The sequence below is a fragment of the Rhineura floridana genome, chromosome 3 (genome assembly GCF_030035675.1).
Source record: "Rhineura floridana isolate rRhiFlo1 chromosome 3, rRhiFlo1.hap2, whole genome shotgun sequence".
Taxonomy (NCBI): Eukaryota; Metazoa; Chordata; class Lepidosauria; order Squamata; family Rhineuridae; genus Rhineura; species Rhineura floridana.
This window is the reverse complement of record NC_084482.1, coordinates 60,450,997-60,476,465: the sequence shown is the minus strand read 5'-3', so window position 1 is coordinate 60,476,465 and position 25,469 is coordinate 60,450,997. Positions and strand designations below refer to the sequence as shown.

Here is a 25,469-nt window from a genome sequence, read left to right as displayed (position 1 = left end):
TCCTCACCACTGGCCATGCTTGCCGGGGCAGATGGGAGCTGGAGTCCAACAACATCTGGAGGACCACAGGTTCCCCATCCTTGGTTTAGAAAGTGTTATGTCCAAACTGAGCCAGTGACTCATAGCAGGTTAACAAATGTTAACAAAATGAAATGAAAAATGGCATGAATTCTAAATGCACCTTTTGGATGTCAAGGAGTGCCTTTTCAGTGGGTCAGGAGAAGGGATTATGGCCACATTCATACCATACTTTTATTCTACTTTAAACAGTCATGGTTCCCCCCAAAGAATCCTGGGAAATGTAGTTTGTGAAGGATGCTGAGAGTTGTTAGGAGACCCCTAATTCCCCTCACAGAGCTACAGTTCTCAGGGTTCCCTGGGAAGAGGGATTGTTTGTTAGATCTCTCTGGGAACTATAGCTTGGGGGGGGATAGAGGTTTTCTAACAACTCTCAGCACCCTTCAGAAATTACATTTCCCAGGATTCTTTGGGGATTCTATGACTGTTTAAAGTGGAATAATAATGGAATAAACATATGGTGTGAATGTGGCCTCTGTCCTTTCCACAGTAGGCCATTAGCCTCCATTCATTCGGTCATTCTGCTACCTCACACCTCCCAGCTCTCCTCCTCCTCCTCCTCCTCCTCCTCCTCCAACATTTCAGTTCTCGCCAAGATAAATTGCCTTTATCTGAAAGTTTTCAACCAGGCAAGACAGCTTTGGGGGAGAATTAGAACTGTCAGCACCATCATCCCCTAGAAGTAAAGGGAGGACAGGACATAAAACAGGGCAGAGGGCAGAGTCTCAACTTCTTAAATAGCCCCTTTGAATAATGAAGTTAACTAGGCCTTTGTGGAATTTCTTGCCAACAGCTCCCACATGGAGGCTGTAATGGATAAAAACAACTCAGCACATCCATTGGCTTTTTTTTTTTTTTTGCCCATAGAGAGAATCTTTATGCCAGCACTAGCAGAAACGAACAGCGCAGGCATAGCACTCCCCACAATTAAGACTGATCCATATAGGCTCCTATGCATTATACCCATATGGAAACACTTCTAGCAACCTCCACTGGGGTAGCCAGAACATGAAAGTCAGGTATCTATCCCCCGTGTGGCCCCATTTTATGTTAGGAAAAGAAGCAGTGCTCCTGCAAACAGCCCCGAAGCAGGACATGCTTATGAATCACACAAAGATACCGTACTCACCTTAGCAATGGGTAGCAGAAGCAGGAAAGCCACAAAATGTCTGTGGTACTGAGAATGGGGGGCAGCTGCACCAGGCAAGAAAGGAACTAAGCAAAAGACAGCAAAAGGCACACCATCAGCAGCAGGACTGGAAGACCCAGGAATGTCCACCAGCAAGTCATCCCACCCATCTTGTTGAAACAAGATGACAGGTAGGAAAAAGAAGGAGCCCAGGGCAGGGGAGCTCGTGCCATTGGCTCCTGAAGGGACTGTGAGAGAGCTCACTTGTTCTACAATTTTGCACCTTTTTTTTTTGGTAAATTTTAAAATGGTAAAGTAAATTGGGTGCCTTGGCAAAAAAGGTAGTATATAAAAGGAAGAATCAACCAATAAGGAGCCAGCAAGGTAAGTTTCCAGCAGCTGCTACACACAGAACGTGGTGCACCAGCTGTACGAATTTACACAGGGATGGATGCCAGGAAAGGCTTTTGAGGAATTTTTGATTTCATCCCCTATGCCTGAAACTATGTGCAAGAGAGGAGAGAGAGCTGTAATCCACTGCGCTTCCCAGCAATAAGAGTTTTGTAAGTCAACAAAGTGTCCTGGAGGTCAGGAAGCCACCTAGGAGCAACTTTCTCTGAACAGTGCAGAATCAACTCTGCCTATAGCACAGGATTCCATTGCCTAGGCAGATTCCTACAAGCAGCTTTTCTTTTCTTTTTTCCAAAAGAGAAACATTCTGTTTGTTTTAAGAGGACTCCCCTAGCCCTCACAGTTAAATACAAGATAGGAAGCTCTGCTCAGTAGGTGGGCAGGAGAGAAAACAGTGTGAGAGCAGCCTCTGCTAAAAGCTTAGAGGGGAAAAAGTAGATCCTTCTAAGGATCAGGAATAGGATTATTGGCTTCCTGCACAATACCCTATCTCCAACCTCTGCCCCCAACTCACAGCCTCTTTGCCCTTATAGCCCAATGGCTCTGGTGATACACCCTCTCTATCTTTTACACTTCTTTAAGTTCAGCTTGAGAAAGATCAAAACTCTGGAAAACGTTTATTCTGAAAACCAGAATAACATTAGGAAAAGCTAGTACACCTTGCCGTCCATGCAGACACTATTCCAAATGAAGAATTTGGGGACTATAGATTTAGGATCACATTCAAAGATGTTCCAGTGCACACTTTGGATCTTAGCTAGGATCAGGGCAGCCTGCCATGATATAGGGATAATGAATACCCCTAGCAAATATACAAGTTAAGCAGTATTCTTTGAGTCCTTGTTCCTCTTAGATGTCTTGCAAGGTAAGCAGCCCTTTCTGCTATGCTATTCTGAATAACTCACCTGGATGATGACCAGAGCCAGCTGACACTGTAGGAGAAAGAGGAAGCACTTGCGAATGCCATACGTTGCATGTCGGGCCTAAAAGAAAGCATATATTAAAGGGATGGTATGCAAGGTATGAGGAAACAGGGACCACTCTTACGTTTTTGGGGATGATTACAGTAAATTAACCCACTTTGAAAGTTTCAATTGGGTTTTCTTTTTTAAAAGAAGAAAAGAATAAAGCAGGGGCATTCTATCCTGTCATACACCTTCTCAGCATCAAGAAGAAAAATAAGGGTTTTATTTAATCTAGAAGCCAAAAAAGATGCTAAAATGCTATTATCATATTTAAACGAGGGAGATTATTGGATGTCACAACAGCGTTACTATCGCCGCAAAAGAAAGGGAGCTTACCTGCTCTATGAGCCTGATGAGCCCAATAGCTTCTTCGGGATAAATAGACAGGGAGCAGCATAGGCTGTTCAGCTGGCCAGACAGCTGAAGAGGCGTGAGCTCATCGGAGATACGGGCCATGTTAGTGCTGGTGGCGTACCCAAACGTCTCCCAAGAGCAGCGGGAGGGATAAAGAGGATCCAGAGCTATGCTGTACAGACAATACTACACAGGTTAGAGGAAAACATAATGGGGAATAATAAGCCAGGTGTACCCAGCCAAATACTCTAGGGATACAACACTGATCTAAAATAAGGATGTGTCCCACAAAACGGATGGCTTTAAAAAAAAACCCTAGCAGATGACAGCTGGTACTGGTCCACAGATTACTTCCGGGTCATCCACAGCAAAGCAGCCAGCTCAGCTGACTGCTGCTGGGTGGAAAAAATGTTGTTTGCATATTCTAGAAGAAAGCCAGGTCAGATTGGACTGAAGAAAGAAATTCTAACCATAGATCATAACAAAAGAAAGGTACCAGAAAAATAGAAGTCCACCTATCTAGCAGTGAGGGGCATTGTAGCCTGATTCTATTATTTATTTGATAAATGTATAACCCACCTTTCCAAAATGAATTTGAGGCAGCTTACAGATAATATAAGACACATAAAAGCATAAAAGCACATACATCAAGGAATCAAATAAACTACATAAGCATAAAAGCAACAGTAGGCAAAACAATACAGATTGTTAAAAGATAGGACTAAAATATATAATGTACTCAGTTCTTTATCCTATGCCTTATACGCCCAGTGTGTTCAATGGAGCTTATTCCCAGGTACATCTGCATAGTAGGACTGAACAGACTGTAGCCAGAGCTGGGCCCTCATTGATCTAGGTGAAGGATCCAGTTTCAGCAGTTGCTGCCACAAAACTCTGCCCCCCCTGCCAACCTTCCCCTACTTTTCAAATTCCCCTGTGTTCATAAAGCAGTTTGGAGATTTGGTAAAAGAAATATTTAAATAAAAGTGCATTTGCTGCTGTTTTCAGAGAACAGAGAATACTAGGTGCAACATGTAAGCATTTGCATTTTAAGAAGTATGGAAGCAAAAGCAAGACAGCACAATGAGGGCCTAAGGAGCAGCAAGAACATCTCTGAGTCACAAGCAACACTAAGCTTTCTTTAATACAAAAAAAAAGCCCTAAGCCAAGCTGCCGGCCTCCCTGCCACCAAAATAATTCCCACAAAATCACCCTTCCATATTTCTTCAAGCAGACTCTGTATCATTCATTTAAACCCCTTTGAATTTCAAAAGGTGCTTTTAACAGAGCAAGCTTGATGGGTGAATAAAGCAATACTAGCTTGAGGGCTTCAAATGGTCTTCTCTGCTTTTATCTAAACTGATTCTGGCACCCACTGTGACCCGTTTACTTCTCTGCTTCACTAGAAGAAAAAAGATGATAAACTAAAGGAATGTCTTACAGGGGTGAAGTGGAATTGGTTTCACTGTAATCAGCTAACACACTTCCTCTTAAATCCAGAAATTATTGGTCAGGCAACAAGGGATCTTACATCATTTGAGAGATTAATGTTAGATGCACAGCATAATCCAAAAACATTGGTCTCCAGAATTTATTATTTATTATTAACTTTATATCCCACCCTTTCTCCCAGTAGGAGCCCAGGACGGCAAACAGAACACTAAAAATACTCTAAAGCATCTTAAAAACAGACTTCAAAAGCAATTCCAACACAGATGCACAGTTGGATGTCTCTACTTAAAAGGCTTGTTGAAAGAAGGAGGTCTTCAGTAGGCGCCAAAAAGATAACAGAGATGGCGCCTGTTTATATATCTATATTTAAGAAGAGAGAATTCCAAAGGGTAGGTGCCATTACACTAAAGGTCCATTTCCGTGGTGCAGAACTGACCTCCTAATAAGATGGTATCTGCAGGACGCCCTCACCCGCAGAGCATAGTGACCAGCTGGGTATATAAGGGGAAAGATGATCTTTCAGGTATCCTGGTCCCAAGCTGTATAGGGCTGTGTACAACAAAACCAGAACCTTGAACTTGGCCCGGTAGCTAATGGGCAGCCAATGCAATTCTTTCAGCAGCAGGAGGACATGTTGGCAATACCCTGCCCCAGTGAGCAGTTGAGCCTCCGCATTTTGCACCAGCTGCAGCTTCTGGACCAACCTCAAGGGTAGCCCCACATAGAACACATTACAGTAATCCAGCCTGGAGGTTACTAGTACATGGACAACAGTGGTCAGGCTATTGTTAACATCTTCCATGCGATCAACGTTGGGGGTCAAAATAATGTGGGACCATGAATTGGGCTTGACCACTGCAGATAAGAAATGGGCAGCTCTGTGGTTAAAAAGACCCTTTCACTCTCTATCAGCCCAAACAAGGGAAAACTCTCTTAAGGTCATCCACAGATGGTACATGTCCCTGGTCAAATTATCCAGGATTACAAGCTATACAAGTCCAGATTGCTGGAGGTTATGTGGTCATCTTGGAACTTATTTACATATGTGGTGGTTTTGCCCTTTAATACAAAATATTTGAGTGGCTGTATTTGTTGAAATCGTTCTAATTATGGGGCATTCCATTACTATGTTGCCGGAGCTAGCATTGTTAAATGTGTTTGAAGATTCTAATCAAGATGTGGTGTGTAAAGAATTAATTTTATTACTATTGCTGGCAGCATGTCTTGAAATCACCCATAAATGGCATACATTGGATGGACTCTCCTTAGATTCATGGTATGGTTGAGTATGGACAGTAGCACTGGCCGAGAAGCTAACTGCGCAGATCAGAAAAGCACAAGGTTGAACCAAGAAAGACACATTTGAACTTGTATGGTTTCCCTTCATTCAACTTATTAGTGACCATGATCTACGGAGCCATCCTCCCAGTACATATGGCCATTTATGGAGGACCACTTTGGGACAATTATTAATATTTTGTTTGCCAATTTCTTTTCTAGTTCTTGTATGACTAGATTTGTCTCTTTCCATGTTTCTTGTTTGTTGCTTGTATTTCTGCAAGTTATATAAAATGTTAATAAAAACATGTTAAAAAAAGAAGTATATCTTTTAGGACGGGGTAGGGAACCTGAAGCCCTCCAGATGCAGCTAGACTCCCAACTCCCATCCATTCCAGCCAGCATAGCCAACAGTCAGGGATGATGGGAGCTGTAATCCAGCAACATCTGAAGGGTCACAGGATCCCTCGCTGTGCTGTAGGAGACAGGGCTTACCAGTACAGCAGAAGGGTCTCATATGCCAAATCAAGGATTTGGACATGACCACCAAGAGCAAGTCCAACACTGAGCAAGGTGTTGTGCAAAGTAGTTGCATACAAAACATCTTTTCCCAATAATTAGTAAGTAGTGTGACAAAGGTTGCATTTAGAAAAGGATGCTCTATATACAACTAGTTTTTTAACCTGTCTCAATGTGGGATTTGATCTTGGTGACCTTATCCAAAGCCCTGAGATGTTTCCTCCATATCGATGCCCCTCTTTCTAATAAAACTATTGCAAGGGGATATTAGATAAAGAGTGGTAGTTTTCTACAGCATGAGTGCATATCCCAGGGAAAAACAAAGGAAAACAGGAGTGTTTTTAAAGTCTCTTTGGAACTTTGTATATGGATGCAACAACAAAGTCAATACAGAAGCCATCACAGAAATAGAATCAGGAATAAAAAATGATGTATGTGAAGACATCCTGAGTTCTTCAAAGCCACAGCATGGGTCCCAGCACATCTTACCTGATGTCACTCTGAAGGAAAAGGCAGTTGTTGCGCAAGTTGGCAGAGCTGCCCAGGCAGCAAGTGACCTCCCCATATTCCTGCATGATTTTGATCATCTCACACATGGCTAAAAGGGAACAGGAGAAAGGACTTAGCACACTGAGACACTTAAGCTGGATCTTCTAATCTCAGCAACAAAGAATGCAGTAGCCTGACCCCCACTTACTTTCTGGGGTGCAATCTGTAAACAGAGGAACAAGCAAAGGCACGTTATCAATGTTCTGCAGGTGGGGCCTCACCTGGTGGATTCCCCGTGGAAGTTTGGCCTGAAATGAAACAGGAATGCAATTAAACAAGTCCACGAGACTGTAGATGAGGGCAAGCTGACAGCAAGGACATGATCCTAGGATCAGATTCCCTGCAGATGGAGAGAAAAGGCCCTGCCCAATGCTAGAGGAATTGGGCTACGTTACAAGAAAGTGCAAACTGACCCTTGCCAGAAAGCATTTTGTTGCAATCAGCCACTGACCTGTTCTTAATCTTTCCAAACAAGCTAGTGTGCCTTTCCCAGATGTTACATAGCCAGCAATATAATGAACTCTAAACATCCAGTAATCTAGGAACTGCACTGGAAAGCAAAACCAGATTAAGGGCACAATCCTTTTTATAAATCAGAAACAAAATGGTTTTCCTTCATATAAACTACAAAGTCTGGCCATCCATTTAAAAAACTAATCCTTAAAAAGCAAGCAACTGACGTCTGGATTCTCAAACCTACTTTACTCTGAAATATGAAGGCAGTGGGAGTTGTTTCTGAGTAAAGACATTTATGATTACTGAAAAAGGTTACTGTGGGTCACTCAACAGTAACACTTAGAGGGGACCTGTAGTGTAGGATGGCACACCACCAGGAAAAGAGAAATGTTCAAATTAGGTGAGTAACAGGTTCAAATCCCATTGAGGATTCAAGGGCATTAAATTTACCTCTCTCTTTTTTGCTAGGAACTTTATAGAACTCAGTCACACCAGGATGAAGGATAAAAAAATAACCGTTGACTTTTTATGTTTGATTATTAGAACTGCATTATTGTTTCCTTATTTAAGTAAAAACACTGAGGTTGTATACTGTCTACTGTATATCACATAACAATTTCAATAATAATAAAAAATAGCCCTTTCCATAAGCATTCCTAAGATGCATAAAGGGGGTCAGCTTGAAAGGGAAAAACTGGATACTTCAAAGTAGCATCCAGGCCTCCGTGGATGACAATGTTACTCCTTTGCCCAAGACTTGCCCTATCCCACCCCTATTCTTCTGGTCTAAATGAGCTCATGGTACTGCTCTTTTCATCACCCTTCTTCTGAAGCACCATTTTAAGTACTAATCATTAACATTTCCCCCACAAAGATTACGTTACATTATCTTTTGTTTTTTCGTAAGTAAGGAATATGTAGCAATTTAGAACAAATTCCTTCGAAAGTGAACATTTTTTTTCTATTTTGTGTTATTTTCCCCCAGGCTTTTATTTTTGTGCATGTGTGATCTGTTAAAGAAAAACATGTAAAAATGTGCCCTCCACCAAAAAAACCCCCTGGAAGTAATGACCATAACTGGCATATCAGAGAATGTCAAAATTTGAAACATCCCCTATAGTGTGTGACCAGGTGGCTTGCTTGCACAAGTTTCATATACCCTACTCAGTTCACTGCGTGTCCTCTAAGCTCCTCTAAAATCCGTGGATTCTTTCATTAGCGGCAGTCAGTTTGGTGAGGCACAGCCATCCTGTAGTTTACCTGGAGAGGGGGTAGGGTGTTAGCAAGGCTGTGCAGATGCACCAACAGCCTTTCCGCCAGTGCATCCATGCAACTCCAACCTTGCCACTGCTCTGCCCCACCCCAGTCCTGTCCAGGTAAGCTGTAAGGATGCCAGCAAGAAGGGAGAGTGCTCTTGCACCCAGGTCCTGCTTATGGGCTTCCCATGGGCATCTGGTTGGCCACTGTGAGAACAAGATGTTGGACTAGATGGGCCATTGGCCTGATCCAGCAGGTTAATCTGATGTTCTTATGTTGCGTCTTAGGGAAGCAGCTCTGCCACACCACATGAGCCACCTCTGCATCCTTTAAACATAAAAAATGCCATCATAAACTGTATTCTCCCATTATATATGCTTGATCCATTGGGGGTGATTTAGTTAGTTGGAGGTGAAATAGTTAGACCTGCAATCCTATACACACTTATCTGGGAGTAAGTCACCTAAATGGTATTTACTTCTGAGTAGATATGCATAGGATTGAAAAGTAAATGGCCTTTGAAGATCCTCTCAGGTTTAAGATTGCAGAATGTCTACACACTGCCAGAAGAGCCTTCTCCCCATCCTGGATACCAAGCGGCCAAAAAAATCAAGCGGTTATGGAAGCAACAGCAGCCATAAGGTTCATTACTGGGAGATGCAGTCGACTGCTTGGGTCCCCAACTAGGATGTCCTCACGTCATTCTCACCCTATTGCAATCTTCCAGGAAGCTGGGGATGTCACTGTCTGTTGGCTGAAAGCTAATAAGGTCAGAGTGTCCTTCTTCCTCCATCAAGAGGAGCCCCTCTGCATCTTCTCGAGAGACTGTAAGGACAGAGAAGATCAGCACCATTAAGAGTCACACCATTCCAAGAGGAAACAAGTTGTTTAGTTATCCAACCATTAGTTGGCTGCCTTATGAACATAAAGCACTCCAAATGTTTCAGTTGTTAACGAGATCTCCTGGATTGCATCAAGTTTTGTACTTCCTCAGATGGCGGATCTGCAGATGCAGATTTGCAACAGGTAGATTCATTGTATTATTGATTTTTTTCCATAAACAAATTTAGTTTTGGGGTCATTACCATATATTTTCAGGATTTAGTCTTAGGACATATTCTCAATGAAAGAAATGCATCTGACAAGAATGTGAGGTAATAAGGGGTTTAAGAAAATTGCCATCCCTGCATAGTGTCCCTTTCTGTCTGGGAAGTACGAAACAAAATGCAATCCAGGAGATCTTGTTAACAACTGGAACATTTGGAGCACTTTATGTTTATTAGGCAGCTAATTAATGACTGGATAACTGAACAACTAGAATATTTATGTTTATGTAGCAGCTTATCACTGATTTATTATTCCTTCATGTTTTGATTCTTTTTTGCCTGAATTATCTAGACAAGTTCATATTAACAGCACTTTGTTCTTGCCTATTGGTTCCTGTATTTTCATCTTTTTTGCTCTTATATTGGAGATCTTCCTCTTTGTTTGGTTGTTCACACCATTCCAAGCCTCAAACCGCCAACACGAGGCACCCTCCACAAGACAGCCCTCTCACGTGGCATTGCAACAGCCTGGAAAAGCAAGCTTTTCTGCATGATCAGATCCCACACAATTTTCTCCTAAAATAAAAGGTGTTTTTAAGATGACTCATCTACCCAGAATCAGAAGCAACAGCTCAGAATTTATCTGAATTTTAAAAGCAGCATCTCTTCTGCCTCCTTCCTCCTGCCCCAGAAACGACCACAAAAAGAATGTATTACGTGGAAAGGTTGAAAATCAGGACAACCATATCCCAGAGATGATAAAAAACAAAGCAAATGTGATGGGCTGTAGCAAAACAAACTAGGATGGCAAGTTTATTTATGTATTTATGTATTTATTTATTTGATTTATATCCCACCCTTCCTCCCAGCAGGAGACCAGGGCGGCAAACAGAAACACTAAAAACACTTTAAAACATCATAAAAAGACCTTAAAATACATTAAAACAACGTTAAAAACATTTTTTTAAAAAAAGCTTTAAAAACATTTTTTTTAAAAAAAAGGGGTTAAAAACATATTATTAAAGAAAACATATTAAAAGCAATTCGCACTCAGACGCAGACTGGGATAGGTCTCAACCTAAAAGGCTTGTTGAAAGAGCAAAGTCTTCAAAAGGCGCCGAAAAGATAGCAGAGATGGCGCCTGCCTAATATTCAAGGGGAGGGAATTCCACAGGGTAGGTGCCGCCACACTAAAGGTCCGTTTCCTATATGGTGCAGAACGAACCTCCTGATAAGATGGTATCTGCAGGAGGAAGTTGGACAGAAGATGTGTGGCTCCTACATATAACTGGGCTTGCCTTCTTGCTTCCAAGAAGTGCTCCTGTGCCTTTAAGAGCTATACAGAATTCAATAGGCAAAGCCTTCCCCATTACTGCACTTCCAGGTTGGGAAGAATTTTGCCTGTTGAATGCCTGTCTATATCACATAGCTACAAGGCACAGGGCCCCTGCCCTCCTCCACTTGGCAATCCTACACACAGCAGACCAGTTAGGCACACAAATGTAATGCAAATATAGAGATGAAAAGCTCCTTTGAGGGCCACTTTGCTCAACTGCACAAGCAAGTAAAACATTATATTTTAATATTTCAGTGGGACAATATTTCATATTGTGCATGTTAATTACGGTGTATTTGTATTTTAACAAAGTTGTGCAATTAGTTTTTAAAAGTTTTGCAAACTGCTTAGATGCCATCTTGGCAAGTGGTATATAAATTTGATATTGATAATGATAATAATAATAATGCTCTTTGTTTTTGTTCTTGCTGGCCTGAGGCACTGGACCGAGTCAACTTACACTGAGCCAAGTAGCTAGTCTTCAGCAAGGTTTTATTACTGAGAAATATCTCAAATATTTCAAACTAAGAACACCTACCACAGAAAATCTAGTCTGCATTTGAGACTCATCTGTGATCACAACACACAGTTCCCATTTTAAATAAAAATACAGTTTAGGCAAACTGGCAATCTGACTCTGAAATACCCAGTGATCTATACTCAAATCAATGCTGAAAGAAAAGAAAGTATTAGTAGCACATTATGGTGTCCCTCTCTGAACAGCAACCATCTTGATTGCATGCCTGGCTTGAATACAGCTGGGTTTAGAAGTTAATAGAGGCAAAGTGGGACTGCCTACAGAACAGCCATCCTAAAGTTTGTCTTGCTTACTATACACCAAATGGATTTGGTTCAATCATCAAAGTGGATTTGCTTCAATCAGACACCTTCACGGCAGCCACCATTCCCCCAGAGCTATTCTCTCACCCTGATGCAGATCATCACGCAAGGAGCCTGCATGACTGGGGCTCGAAGGAGGGACTTCAGAACCAGGCACATCTCCATTGGGCGTTAAGGATATGTGGCAGTTCCAGCCAGTCTCAAGGCCCATCTTCTCAGCAAACACCTGCAGAGATGGACAGTAGAAGAGTTTGGAGAGATGACTACGGGTGCCTCTCGACTGTTACTATTCTGAAGGTGGAATACAGGTGCATACCGGAACCTTAGGCTTGCGCAATTAAAGTGGATTAAAGGGCTCTGTCACCCTAGTGCAACAAATCCACTTAAAAAACCCCAACAACTGGCTCTTTGCCGTTTAGAAAGAGACAGGGAAACGCATTCCAAAGTGCGGGATGTACAAATTACTAGTGGAAAGATGTATAAACACCCTGCAAGCAAATCAGGGAGAATGCAGGATGAATCAGAACAAATACTGAATAAGGACTGGTCAGAGGGTCTTTGCAGACTCTTTTTTTTTTGCAAGTGTATTCTGTAACATGTCATTGATGCAGTAATACTGCATCAGTGGTGGATTTGTACTGGACCGTCCACACATCATTCTGCTTCATTTGTAGTTCTGCGAAGTTTCCCCAATGTTTGTGCATTATTGCCATCTGGAAGGGCTCTTTTACGCAATATTTTGACCTTGTTTTTACTGTATTTTTAATTATTTTTATTATACATTTTTATCTGTTGTAAACCGCTTTGATGTTTTTTGAAATGAAATAGTGGCGTACACATGTTTATAAATATATAAATAAAATAAAATCAAAAGCGGGACTAACCACCACCACTACCATTTGAAAAGTTACAGGATTTCAGCAGGAAGCTTTGGGACATGCACAAGAACAAATCCTGCTAGACTAATTTTATCTCTCTCTTTTCTTTAATTGGGTAACCTCCCTTGTAGACTGTGGGAATGCTGTGGACATAATATATCCTGACTTCAGCAAAGCTTTGGACCAAGTGCCCCATGATATTCTGATTAGCAAACTAGCTGAATGTGGGCTGGATGGAACAACTATCAGGTGGATCCACAGGTGGCTACAGGATCATACTCAAAGAGTGCTTATCAATGGTTTCATCTCAAACTGGGAGGAAGTAATGAGTGGGGTACCACAGGGCTTGGTCTTGGGCCCAGTGCTCTTCAACACTTTTATTAACAACTTGGATAAGGAGGTACAGAGCATGCTTATCAAATTTACAGATGATACAATGTTGGGAGGGACAGCTAATACCCTGGAAGACAGAAACAAAACTCAAAGAGATCTTGATAGGCTGAAGCATTGGGCTGAAAACAACAGAATGATAATTAACAGGGATAAGTGTAAAGTTCTACACTTAGGAAAAAGAAACCAAATGCACAGTTATAAGATGAGGGATACTTGGCTCAGCAATACTACATGCGAGACGGATCTTGGGATTGTTGTTGATCACAAGCTGAATATGAACATAAAACATAAAAGGACAGGAATGGAGTCAGTCAAAGTCAGGATCATTCAGACCATGGTATTCCCAATCTCTATGTATGGATGTGAAAGTTGGACAGTGAAAATAACGTATAAGAGAAAAATCAACTTCTTTGAAATGTGGTGTTGGAGGAGAGCTTTGCGAATACCATGGACTGTGAAAAAGACAAATAATTGGGTGTTAGAACAAATTAAACCAGAACTGTCACTAGAAGCTAAAATGATGAAACTGAGGTTATCATACTTTGGACACATCATGAGAAGACAGGATTCACTAGAAAAGACAAGAATGCTGGGAAAAACAGAAGGGAGTAGAAAAAGAGGAAGGCCAAACAAGAGATGGATTGATTCCATAAAGGAAGCCACAGACCTGAACTTACAAGAACTGAACAGGGTGGTTCATGACAGATGCTCTTGGAGGTCACTGATTCATAGGGTCGCCATAAGTCGTAATCGACTTGAAGGCACATAACAACAACAAAAAATCAATCTTAGCCAAAGAATAAAATTTCTGGTTCACAAAATTTTCACAGATGTTGCCTACATGTTTCCAGTGTTGCTTCCTAATCACTGGAAACACCCCACCATCATTCACAACTACATAGATTTCTGCACACTTTCCACATCTTTGAATGGAATGCATTACAGTTTAATCCCCAGGAAAAAAAGCTGTTACATGAGTAGACTGAGCTTTTCTTGTTAGCTTCTTAATATATAGGTTGGGGATAACTTCTATTAAAATAAATCCAAAGGTGCATATGTTAACAGCCCTTCCCGAGAGACATCCCCAGGATTAACCAGCAGGCATTGGGAGCAACTACACCACTTCTGCTATTTCAAATGCTGAGCAGGACCACAAGCATGAAGTGCAGACCATTCTTACACTGAAATGATTATCTGTGGTATATAAGAGAGAGAGAGAGAGAGAGAGAGATCACTAAGTCACAGCCTCACATGAAGAGTGAATAACTACTGGGATGATCCATAGGTATACATTTTAAAATACAATACACATATCAAAACCAGGAATACTCTTGCAACCTTCATTATGTCAGAACCAGCCATAGGATGAATGGGATGGCTGTGCTTTTGATGTGGCCACTGCAGGAACAACATTATGAAATGGAATAGTAAAGCAAAAAGAAAACCTACCTTGCTCTTGAGCTCATCTTCGAGGGAGAAGTAGACAAAACGAATGCAGGCATTAACTAGTCCCTCAATGAGGCGAACAACATCTGACCGGGCCTGATACTGGGACGAGACCATTCCCATGAAGATCTGGCCACTCAGAGCCTGGATACAGTCCTCCTTCTCCATCACTTCCCCAATCCCTTCTTTGGGCATATGAAAAACAGGCATGTGTGTGGAAGCAGGCAGATACGCCAGAGATATATAGATACCCAGAGGAGTGCAGGGGGAAGGAACAGTCACAGGAAGAGAGAGACAAGAGAACAGATAGCGACACACCCATAAAAGAGGAAGAGATAGCAATAAAACCCCAAAGAACACAGCATAAGAGAGACGGAGGGGAGGGGGAGAGAAAACAAAAACAAAAAGATGCACATCAATTATAAGAAAAAAAGTGATCGAAATGGTGAGTTCTACTTAATGTATCCATGTTGAAAAACACTAAGGATCATTTTAATACATTAAGGCCTGATCTATACAGGCTGCAGAACGAGGTGATAGAATTCTCCCCACTTGAATAACGAAAGTCATCTCCAATACAACCTTCTGGGTGGTAGAGCAAACAGCAGCACTTCAGACTGCAGGTGAGGGATACCACTTTTAAACCCACCACACACACACACACAAGCTATCACATCTGGGAGAAAACTTCTAGCTCTGGGATGGGGAACCTGTGGCCCTCCAGGCATTGCTGGACTCCAACTCCTATCAGCCCCAGCCAGCAGGGCCTGATTATGGCAGCTGTAGCCCAGCAACATCTGGAGGGCCAAAGGCTCACCACCGCTGTTCTAGCCCATCCCTCTCTCCATTGTTGTAGTTTGCTAATTATCAGGAGCATTCAAAAATGTGATCCATCCCACTGGAGGTCTGAAGTCGCACAATCCATTCTACCTGCTCAGAATTCTCCTCCTTTGTTCTACTGCATTTTAGAGCTGGCTAGAGCAACTTTGGAACCTTGTTGTAATCTTTCCTTCCGTTAGATGCTCTGTAGCTCCATGAAACAGAGCAGCAGGGCCTCCATTTCAGATGGTGAACTTAAACATAGGGTGACTAAGAACAGATTCACATTTCATCTAACATTTTAATTTATGTGTAGATCAGGTGTTTTAGCAGATATACCACCCTACACACAGACAAAGTATCATTGTCCTCGCAAGGGTTTACATGAAGGAAAGCAAGAAGCAAGTTGAAGGATAGGAGAGTCCTATTACTCGTAGCACAGCATTAGCAAAGTTAGCAACAGAATGTGTGAGCGCACACACATACAGGAATGTCGGAATATTCTTAATCTTCATTTCTGTGTCGCTTGGCAAAAGCTCGAAATTGGTCCTCCAAAGCCTACTACTCTTAACCTTTTCTCGAGAAGCACCAACATTAACGTAGAATAAGCAAGTCGAGGTTGGAAGACAGGGTACTGTGTCTGCCCGCTGACAACTGGGTTGTCTAAATTAGTATTTCCTGATCTGCCCAAGGACGTTGGGCAGAAACTAATAAGCAGCAAGAAGGTGATCTGAAGAAGATGATCTAAAGAAGCTGGATCACATGAACCCAGTTTCTGAGGACAAGGGAGTCTATCCAAATATAATGTGTCAAAAATTTAGACAAGCCGGATTCTTCCACAACTGACGGGTCAGATGAAAACAAGGTTGAGATGTTGAAAAAGAATACAGAATTCCTGATTCAATGTGGAAATCAGGCTAATGGTATCCTTATGCAGTCAGTCACAGTGCCTTCCATATGAGGATAACCATGAAAACAAAGAAAAATTTATCTTGTAACAGATAATCTGCATAAGACAATTTCCAAAAAAGGGTTAATCATCAGTCAACACAGTAGTAAGTTTACCCCAATGTTTTATGTCGTAAAGGAAATGATCTAACGAACGTTCTCCATTTACAAGATAACATTTTGTTTTCATGGTTATCCTCATATGCAAGAACTGTGACTGTGCAAGGATCTCATTAGCCTGCTTTCCACATTGCATCATTTTGTGGCTCCCCATCTGTGGAATGCACTCCCCAGTGAGGTCCACCTGGCGCCTTCACTGACATCTTTTCAGCGCTATCTTTTGGATTTATCCTTTTCCCCAGACATCTGATAGACTGAGATATTTGTATTAGTATGCTGCCAAAGCTTTTTGTGGCTGTATGGGTGTATTGCTTATTTTATTATTTTGTTTTGACGGTACAATATATTTACTTTTGTTTTTAACAATGTTGTAAGCCGCTTCAAGACCTTTGGGTAACAAGCAACTAAATCTAATAAATAACAACACATTTTCATTGTTTGAGGCAAAGCTTCTACACCTGACAAGTGTGTTTTTCAATCCATTGGATTATATCCAATGTTGCTGTTCGGCTCGCACAGCAAACTTCCACTTGCACAATGGAACTTCCCCCTCCTTTCCTCTCCCTGTAGACCCCTATGCACCCTCAAATATTATCTAGAGGGTTGGGGGACCCTCTGGAGCAGGTTTTGGGGGTATGCAGAAAGAGGAGAGGAAGAGGAACTCCCATTGCGCAAGTGGAACTCTTCTTGCACAGAGTTGATAGAGCTCTCAAACTTCTCTTTTAAGATGTTGTCCTCTTTTTGTGTGTCAAGTTCCTGGAAGCCTGAATAATGAGGGGCTTGCTACAAGACAAAACAAACAGCAGTAAAAACAAAACAAAACTGGCAGAGCACTGCATTAGATGCATGTATGGAAGATCTGCAGCAGAGCCCTGTAGTGAAGGCACGTCACGTACCATCAGAGCTCCAGCTGTTCCTTCGGCTGCTCTGCTTGATGGGTGTAGTCCCAGGGAGATCGCAGGATGTGAAGATGGCATTCTGTCCAGGGACCTGCACTAGTTCAATGCACTTGCCATTGAGTTGGGAGGACAAGGCACAGTGCATGGGCTTGTAAGAAAAAGCGGAGCAATAACCCGAAAGACAGGCACGCTGGTAGAAATCCAACACTTTCTTCCTGAGAGCAAAGAAAAAAGGAAGAGATCATGACAAAGGCCATCAGAGGTATGTTATGCACAAAATAGTCTCAACATCTGAATACATCTGCCTAGAAAAACTACTGCGCAAGTCACGTTTTCATGAGCCGAACCATGTGAGCGAGAGAGACTTCTGTTCATTCCTGATCAGATATTTCAAGGCATTTTTTCCTTTTATATTAATGGTTCACAGATCTTGTGAACAAATCCCTTCCAACCCTTTAAAATGTTCACGTGTAATTTAAAATTTCTCAGCAATGACTCCATGCAATATGAAACAGAGAGCGAGATCTATGCTCTCATGTAATCTGAAGAGAAACGGATGTATTGGAACAGTCAGGGGAAGCATTTATCCATAAAACTAAACCTCAGACACCACTTTTTGGCAACACCCCTAAATAAGAGATAGGGAACCTCTCTGTGACCCTTCTGATGCTGACCACTGGGCCATTCCTGACCGCTGGGCCATGCTGGCTAAGGAAGATGGGAGATGGAAGTCCAACAACAGCTGAAGGGTGGCAGGTTCCCCATCCCTGCACTAAATGAACAAGAACTTGAAGGCTGTATCAACTAAAATCTATTCCTGTAAGTACCGGCAGCATCTTCCACCATACTGCTATGGTGTAAGCCCCAGTTCAAGGTCAGAAGCTGGGTGTCTATCAAACTAATGAATGAGAGGAGAATCTTGCTGGGCGGGGGAGAGGAAGGGGAGTACTCCTGCTGCAGGGGGGAAAATGGGTGTTTCCTTCCTTGAAATACAGAAGAAAACAAACCCCACTCCGCTGCTACGCAAATTCAGGAGGCATTCACTTTAGTGAGCCGGAAAGAGATCCAGACACTGTTGAATTTTTCCCTTTTAAAAAGGGCTACAAGAGTGCTCATACAGAGAACATCTCCACTAATGAACATTATGTGTGTACGTATGCGTGTGTGGGTGGGTGTATACTATATGAATGTACACACATAGATACATACACTCCTGCACTGCTGTACATTCTATATGGATAAGTGTGCAACATATGTTTGATATACGGGTGTGTGTGAGAAAGAATTACATATTGCGTACGTGTGTGTGTTCATATAGCATTTTAAAACCAATTGCAAACAATATTTGTGGTGAGGTATTTGCTATGGCCATTTAATTGGGGATAACTATCATAGGTCTTCTAAACACACACCGCTATTGCAGCAGCGCTCATGCTCTTGGGAGCTTGTTTGGGCTTTACAGAATATTACAAAAATCTGAAAAACCGGTTTGACACAAAAAGTGCAAGCGCATTTCGGAGAAAGCTCTACAATGCCGTCTCCATGTTTTGGAGAAGGTGGGATCTGTAAGCAGTCTAAACCTTCCTTTGCAGGAAGATCTCCGCAAGCGGGGCTGCATGACTCTGGACCTGCACACAGCCATGAGCAATCTTCAGACAAAACAAATGTTGCCTCAAGCACACAATCCAGGCAGAAATCTCTCCAGCAGTTCTTGTGTTTTGAAGCCAGTGGCTCGCACAGACATAAAGGTAAGGCTGCCTACCTGTCAGACCCAGAGAGTGGATAAATATCAGCGCCATCCCAGAAGTCCGTGCATGCCTCAAGGATGATGTCAGCAGTCCCATGGGAAAGCATCTGCTCGGTGCCTAGGAGAGAAAATTGGACCTATATCTCAACACTGAAAATTGTTTGCTAACAAGCTCATTTATTTTACAGATTTCTAACACTCCCATAGCCCACAGGCTCCTTGGTACATTTAATAATATGGCAAATGGTGAAAAACACATTTGAGGAAGGTGCTAAAAACAGTCCTTCTGTCAATGACAAAAATCTACCACAACAGAAGATCAACCACCAGGAGCTGGGAGATGGGCCAAACCCCATTTCCCCCCACAGATTATTATATCTTTGTCATATTATTCTGATTATGGCTATTATACAGCAACTAGCAAAATGACAAGTGAGCAGGATGGGGAGGGAGGAAAGAAGAAATATACTGCTGGAAGTGCAATTCATCTGTATTCTTCAGGGCACCTTTCAGATCAAGACAAAACCTCTCCCCCATTCCATGTCAGGTACACAAAACCCATATCCCAACAGTGGCTCCTCCTTGCTCCTTCCCAGCAGGGGTATCTCTTCTGAACACTGTGTCTCAATGGCAACGGTCAGACAATGTTAAGGTGAGGACCCTAAGAAGGAAGGCTCAAACCAATCTCTCTTCTTCTCCTCTCTCTCTAACATGGTAACTGCCTTCAGATAGATCTTCCCATGCTTTTGAAGGCGGGTGGATAGCAGCAGCTTTCTAGGGCCAGCAGTTATCCTGGAGAACCAGCTCCCTTTGCCTGTCTATATAAGCCCACCATCCTCTTGGTTATGCTGGAATGTGACAAAGATTAACTTGGTTTTTACATATGTTACCAGCTGCTGAAAGCCCCTTTAAGGCTTTACATGTCGAAAATAAATGGTCACAAAAAATTTACTCCTTCATCTGGACAGTCCTTCACACAGCCTGGAAACTTCCAAGGCAGGCATGGAACACAGATTTAGGCCTTTTAACTAAAAAGCAGGAGGAAATACAGAGAACAAGCTAATGTGATACATTCCCAAAGTATTGGTTCTAGGCAGCAACTAGAACAGGTGTGGGGAACCTTTGGCCCTCCAGGTGTTGCTGAAATACAAATCCAATCAGCTCCTACAAGCATGGCCAATGGCCAGGGATTATGGGAGTTGTAGTTCGGCATCATCTGAAGGGCCAAAAGTTGTTCTTGTTGTTGTTATTATTATCATTTATTATTTATTCCATTTATATACCGCCCAATAGCCGAAGCTCTCTGGGCTGTTTATAACAATTAAAAACACTAAAAACAAATATACAAATTTAAAAAACACGTTTTTAAAAAGCAATTTAAAAACACATGCTAAAATGCCTGGGAGAAGAGGAAAGTCTTGACCTGGTGCCGAAAAGATAACAGTGTTGACACCAGGAGCACCTCATCAGGGAGATCATTTCATAATTTGGGGGCCACCACTAAGAAGGCCCTCTCCCTTGTTGCCAGACTCCCAGCTTCCCTCCGAGTAGGCACCCGGAGGAGGGCCTTGCATGTGGATCATAGTGTACGGGTGGGTTCGTGCCGGGATAAGCGTTCCATCACGTATTGTGGTCCCAAGCCGTGTAAAGCTTTATAGGTTAAAACCAGCACCTTGAATCGAGCTCGGAAACATACAGGCAGCCAATGCAAGTGGGCCAGAATCAGTTTTATATGTTCGAACCGTCTGCTCCCTGTTACCAATCTGGCTGCTGCATTTTGCACAAGCTGCAGCTTCCGAACTGTCTTCAAAGGTAGCCCCATGTAGAGTGCATTGCAGTAATCTAACTTGGAGGTTACCAGAGCATAGACAACTGAAGCCAGGTTATCCCTGTCCAAATAGGGGCGTAGCTGGGCCACCAACCGAAGTTGGTAGAAGGCACTCCGTGCCACCGAGGCTACCTGAGCCTCAAGTGGCAGAGATGGTTTAGGAGAATCTCCAAGCTATGAACCTGCTCCTTCAGGGGGAGTGCAACCCCATCCAGGACAGGTTGGACATCTCCTATATTGTTTCATCGCTCTCAGCTCTGGGGTATACCATGGAGCTGTATGAGCTCTGCACAGGAGAGGGTGCTTAGGAGTAATCATGTCAACTGCCTGGTTCATTTCTATATTCCACAGTTCAACCAGGGTTTCGACAGGAGCGCTAGCCCTGTCAGCCTGAAAACTGCCCAGAGGTCTTCGGAAACCATCCGGATCCACTAGTCTCTGGGGTCAGACCACCCCTCAGAGGGGAAAAGCCGCTGTAAGTCTAAACTTCAGCAAGCAGTGATCTGTCCATGACAGAGGGAGTGTTGTTAAGCCCCACCCCATTCAGATCACCATCTCCATGTCCAGTTGCAAAAACCAAGTCTAGGATATGCCCTGCCCAATGGCATATTGGGACAGTCCCATAGTTGTCATGGAGACTATGAAATCCTGAGCCGCCCCGGATAAGGTGGCCTCAGCATGGATGTTGACATCCCCCAGAACCAACAGTCTGGGGGATCTCAACAGTACACCCAAGACCACCTCCGTCAGCTCAGCTAGGGAATCTGTTGGGCAGCAGGGTGGGCAGTATACCAACAGAATCCCCAGTCTGTCCCGCTGACCCAACACAAGGTGCAAACACTCCAGACAAGTAGTCACATGGACAGGGTGCTTGCAGAGGGAGATGGAACTTCTATAGACCACAGCAACCTCCCCTCCCCGACCCTCTGGTCTACCCTGATGCTGAACCAGGTACCCGCTGGGAGAGACTGACTCCTCCCTGCTCACCCACCCAGGTCTTGGTTATACATGCCAGATTGGCTGCCTCATCCACAATTAAATCATGAATGAGGGAGATCTTATTATGCACCGATCTGGCGTTTAGGAGCAGCATCCTGAGGTCTGAGAGCTGGCTGATAGGGCAACCAACAAACCTGCGGGTGTGGGAAGGACCAGAACAAGGCACAGTCGTTCCCCATGTCTGAACTAGAACAATCTCCCAAATTCCAACCTAAGGCCTCAGTTGAGACTAAAATCAGCCAGACACTGAGAAATAGCTCCTCTCCTCAGGAACCTTCACTTCAGTCATTGTTGATTTCACTATAATAGCATAGCAATATTTCTTCCTCCTGGTCTTGTTTACATTTTAGTACTACAGCCGCAAGTCCATTGCAGTTCCCCACAGAATACATATAAAGAGCCTGAATAAATTGGATAAGCTGCCATCCATATTGAGATCACAGAGGTTGTATGTTAACAGTCACACTTCTCATCACGTGCTAGTCAAAAGCCTGCCAGCCAGTAGCCTTACTGGTAGTGGTGTCTTTAACAAAAAGGCTGATCATGTGACTCAAAGGTGGTCTCCTTTTGGTGATGAATGAGAGTTTCCCAAGCATCGTCTCCTTCACCATCTCATCCGATGGCAGACGGTAGAGAGCCAAGTAGTTTTCCTGCTTGAAAAGCTCTTTGGCACCGGGTGTAAAGCCTGGGGGTGGGAGGGGGGAGAGAAAAAGTGTAATATGGGAGGGAGATACTGACAGATTAAAGGGAATACCAAGGAAGATAGGGCTGCTCTCCACATTCATCCCCATTCTCCTCTGGCTATTATTATTATGTAAAGGACAGCTTTGCCCCATATATCTCTGCCTGACAAACACACAAGGTGTGCTCAGTTTGTACTAGAAACTGGGTTTTTGGTGTTGCAGCTCCAGCCTTCTGGAATGAGGCATCAGCTGAAATCAGAGATGCACCTAGCGTCATGACATTTAGGCACCTACTGAAGATGTTGCTTAAAAAAGCTTTTCCTGCAGTGTGACCCAGCCATTTAATGGAATTTTAATTATATAATTGCAGAAATTATTTATTGTTATTGACAGTTTAATAGTTTGTGTTTTATCTCATTTGATCTTATACACCACTTAGATATAAACTGCTTCAACCTAGAAGCTAAATCTGTTAAATAAACCCCACCCCACCATTGAATAGGTGGTGCTATGCTAAATTCTGGATCTCCTGCATTTCTTGCAGCTGAAATGTTATCAGATATTCAATATCTAGAAAGCCATATGCAAATCACCTCCAGGAGCATAAGGGAATATCATTGGCTGGCAGCTGAGAGGCATTGCTTATTTGAGTGGCAGGTAAATATCTATGTATGGTAACCGTAAGAGAATTGTAAGTCTCTTCTGGAGGTGCTGCACTTGTACAACTCACAGCAGCTCTATGCAGGTCTGACACAGAGGAGCCAGTTCACACAAAGGACACTTCCTGGCCATGTGTCTAGCAGTGACCCACATAATCCTGCTAGCAACTGCATGGGGGACGCTGGATGTACAAAATAGCCAGGAGACAGAAAGGATCTCTTTTAATTGCATAGGAATCTCTCCATTTGATTTCTCTCTTTTTTTTCCCCCTCTGAATTTTCAAAACATTAGCAGGGAGATTATGTCACCTGCTTGGCTTCTATCAGTTCTTGGATGCAAAAAAAGACAAATGGAACAGAGCAGGCAGAGAGACTGCAAGTGCCAGTATACAAAATGTGCTGATTATGTAGGCATGGAAAGGCAGCAATCAATTTCCTTTGCTAGTTGTCTGCTCCCTGCCAACCCCGTCAATATTAGAACCACAAGCAAAGGACTCCAGAGAAGTGGCCAGAGGTCTCATCATTACAGGACGGACATTGACCCAACGGAGAAAGATTTACATACGACTTACAGAAGTGATCTAAGCTGCCTGTCTGCCCTTTCGTGCCTAACTGTTGTAAATCAATATTAGCTGGCTGGGACTAGGAATGACATGGTACAGTTCATAGTCCTAGTTTTGAGACAAGCAAAGCCAGAAGTGTGCTGTTTGCACACACTCTCTCTTTGGCCCTCACATGGACACTATTGCCCTTTGTCCTTTGGGAGTCCAAGAATCCAACAAAAAGCCAAGCAAGCTTTTCCTGCTAGTTTTGAGAAAGCTGAATCGCAAAACTCAGAAGAAATCAAGAGGAGACATTGCCTCTTAGACAATGAAGAGTGGCAGCTTCTGTCTTATACATGTAGCAGCTCTCATGCTAGCATTCCGGTTTCTGGACACTAGACACAACAAATTATTATTATTATTTAAAAGTTTATCCCGCCCTTCCTCCCAGAAGGAGCACAGGTGGCAAACAAGGAACAAAACATCAAAAATATCTTACAACAACCTAAAAACATCTTTAAAAAATATTTTAAAACATCTTAAAAAGCAATTCCAAAAAAGACACAGACTAGGATAAAGTCTCTCCTTAAAAGGCTTTTTGAAATAGGAAGGTCTTCAGTAGGTGCCAAAAAGTCAAGAGAGATGGCGCCTGTCTAATATTTAAGGGGAGGGAATTCCAAAGGGTAAGTGCCACAACACTAAAAGTCTGTCTCCTACGTTCTGTGGAACAGACCTCCTGATAAGATGGTTTCTGCAGGAGGCCCTCTCCTGTAAGTTTTATAGTCATATGTGAACTGTCTGGTTCATTAGTGTAAACCTGAAAATGATATACTAGCACACTGCAAAATTACAGTGGCCCTCCCAGTCCTGTGCCCCAGCTGCTCTTTCCATGTCTGTCATCCTTACCTATGAGCCTGGCCAGCTCACAAAGCCCCCAGGGCACATGAACAGGCAACACAGCATTGTGCGTCTCCTGCAAGGCGATGTTGCAGAGGTGGTCGGAGAAGCGGCACAGGCGTTCTGTCACGCTGGCATTGCACAGATTAAGCAGGACATTCAAGCCCAGGGGCTTCAGGGAGGTTAAGTGCATCTGCCAATTGGAATCATCAAACTGGATGCAGGAGGGATTCTGCTGGTCCTGAGACAGGCTAAGCATTTCCAAGTGGTAATCGCACACAAAGTCTTCAGCTTCACATGCCAATCCCTCGCTCTCACCCTCAACCTGGCTCAACGGTCAAAAAACACAGAGTCAGTTCTAATGGGATACACAAGGGGCTCTATTTACTTCATCACAGCTCAATATTATAGCCAAATGGCTGCAGCATTAGAGTTACGGTCTCAGCCTCTATTCTCCTTACATAGGGGAGAGGAGTTCATAAATGGTTAGCATAGAACTCCTAGACTACATCAGTGGTGGGGAACCTATAATGCTGCAGATATTGTTTGACTCTAACACCCATCAGCCCCAGTCAGCATGGCCAATGGTCAAGGATGATGGGAGCTGTAGTCCAGCAACATCTGTAGGGTTACAGGTTCCTACCCATGAGCTATAAACAGCCCTCAAAAATGTTCATTGTAACTGGCAAAATGCTGAAAAAACTTACCTTTCAATAACCTGCAATTTTCTAGCTCTCATGGCTATGGAAAGTTTTCTGAAGTGCAACAATAAGGAGAAAGGTGCAGAAATTTCAAAATAAATGGAAGCAACCCCCGAACTGAATTCTATTTGAAGACTGAACTATTTCTAATCCTCGCTCATTCTTTTGTCAGTCTTTAAAATTTAGAAAGCTCTGATGGTGTCATATTTCTCTGGAGAATAAAGGTGCCACATTGAGAAC

At 43.0% G+C, this 25,469-nt stretch overlaps 1 protein-coding gene across 5 annotated transcripts in view; it reads right to left on the bottom strand.

Annotated features, from left to right (window-relative positions):
* TMEM94 (transmembrane protein 94) overlaps nucleotides 1-25,469 on the bottom strand; it is a 104,190-nt gene that overhangs the window by 13,936 nt on the left and 64,785 nt on the right. For 4 of the 5 annotated variants that reach the window (XR_009761310.1, XM_061616150.1, XM_061616152.1 and 1 more), the window contains 12 exons: nucleotides 24,538-24,853; nucleotides 22,259-22,432; nucleotides 18,936-19,038; nucleotides 17,171-17,388; nucleotides 14,391-14,572; nucleotides 11,758-11,896; nucleotides 9,158-9,273; nucleotides 6,884-6,983; nucleotides 6,676-6,784; nucleotides 2,920-3,109; nucleotides 2,524-2,601; nucleotides 1,208-1,293 (listed from right to left, as the gene is read on the bottom strand). Coding sequence is in view for 4 of the 5 variants with exons in the window: in XM_061616150.1 (XP_061472134.1) it covers nucleotides 1,208-1,293; nucleotides 2,524-2,601; nucleotides 2,920-3,109; nucleotides 6,676-6,784; nucleotides 6,884-6,983; nucleotides 9,158-9,273; nucleotides 11,758-11,896; nucleotides 14,391-14,572; nucleotides 17,171-17,388; nucleotides 18,936-19,038; nucleotides 22,259-22,432; nucleotides 24,538-24,853 (1,811 nt within the window). In the remaining variant the exon portion in view is untranslated. The remainder of the gene's footprint in view (nucleotides 1-1,207; nucleotides 1,294-2,523; nucleotides 2,602-2,919; nucleotides 3,110-6,675; nucleotides 6,785-6,883; nucleotides 6,984-9,157; nucleotides 9,274-11,757; nucleotides 11,897-14,390; nucleotides 14,573-17,170; nucleotides 17,389-18,935; nucleotides 19,039-22,258; nucleotides 22,433-24,537; nucleotides 24,854-25,469) is intronic. The other variant, XM_061616151.1, reaches the window with a different exon arrangement.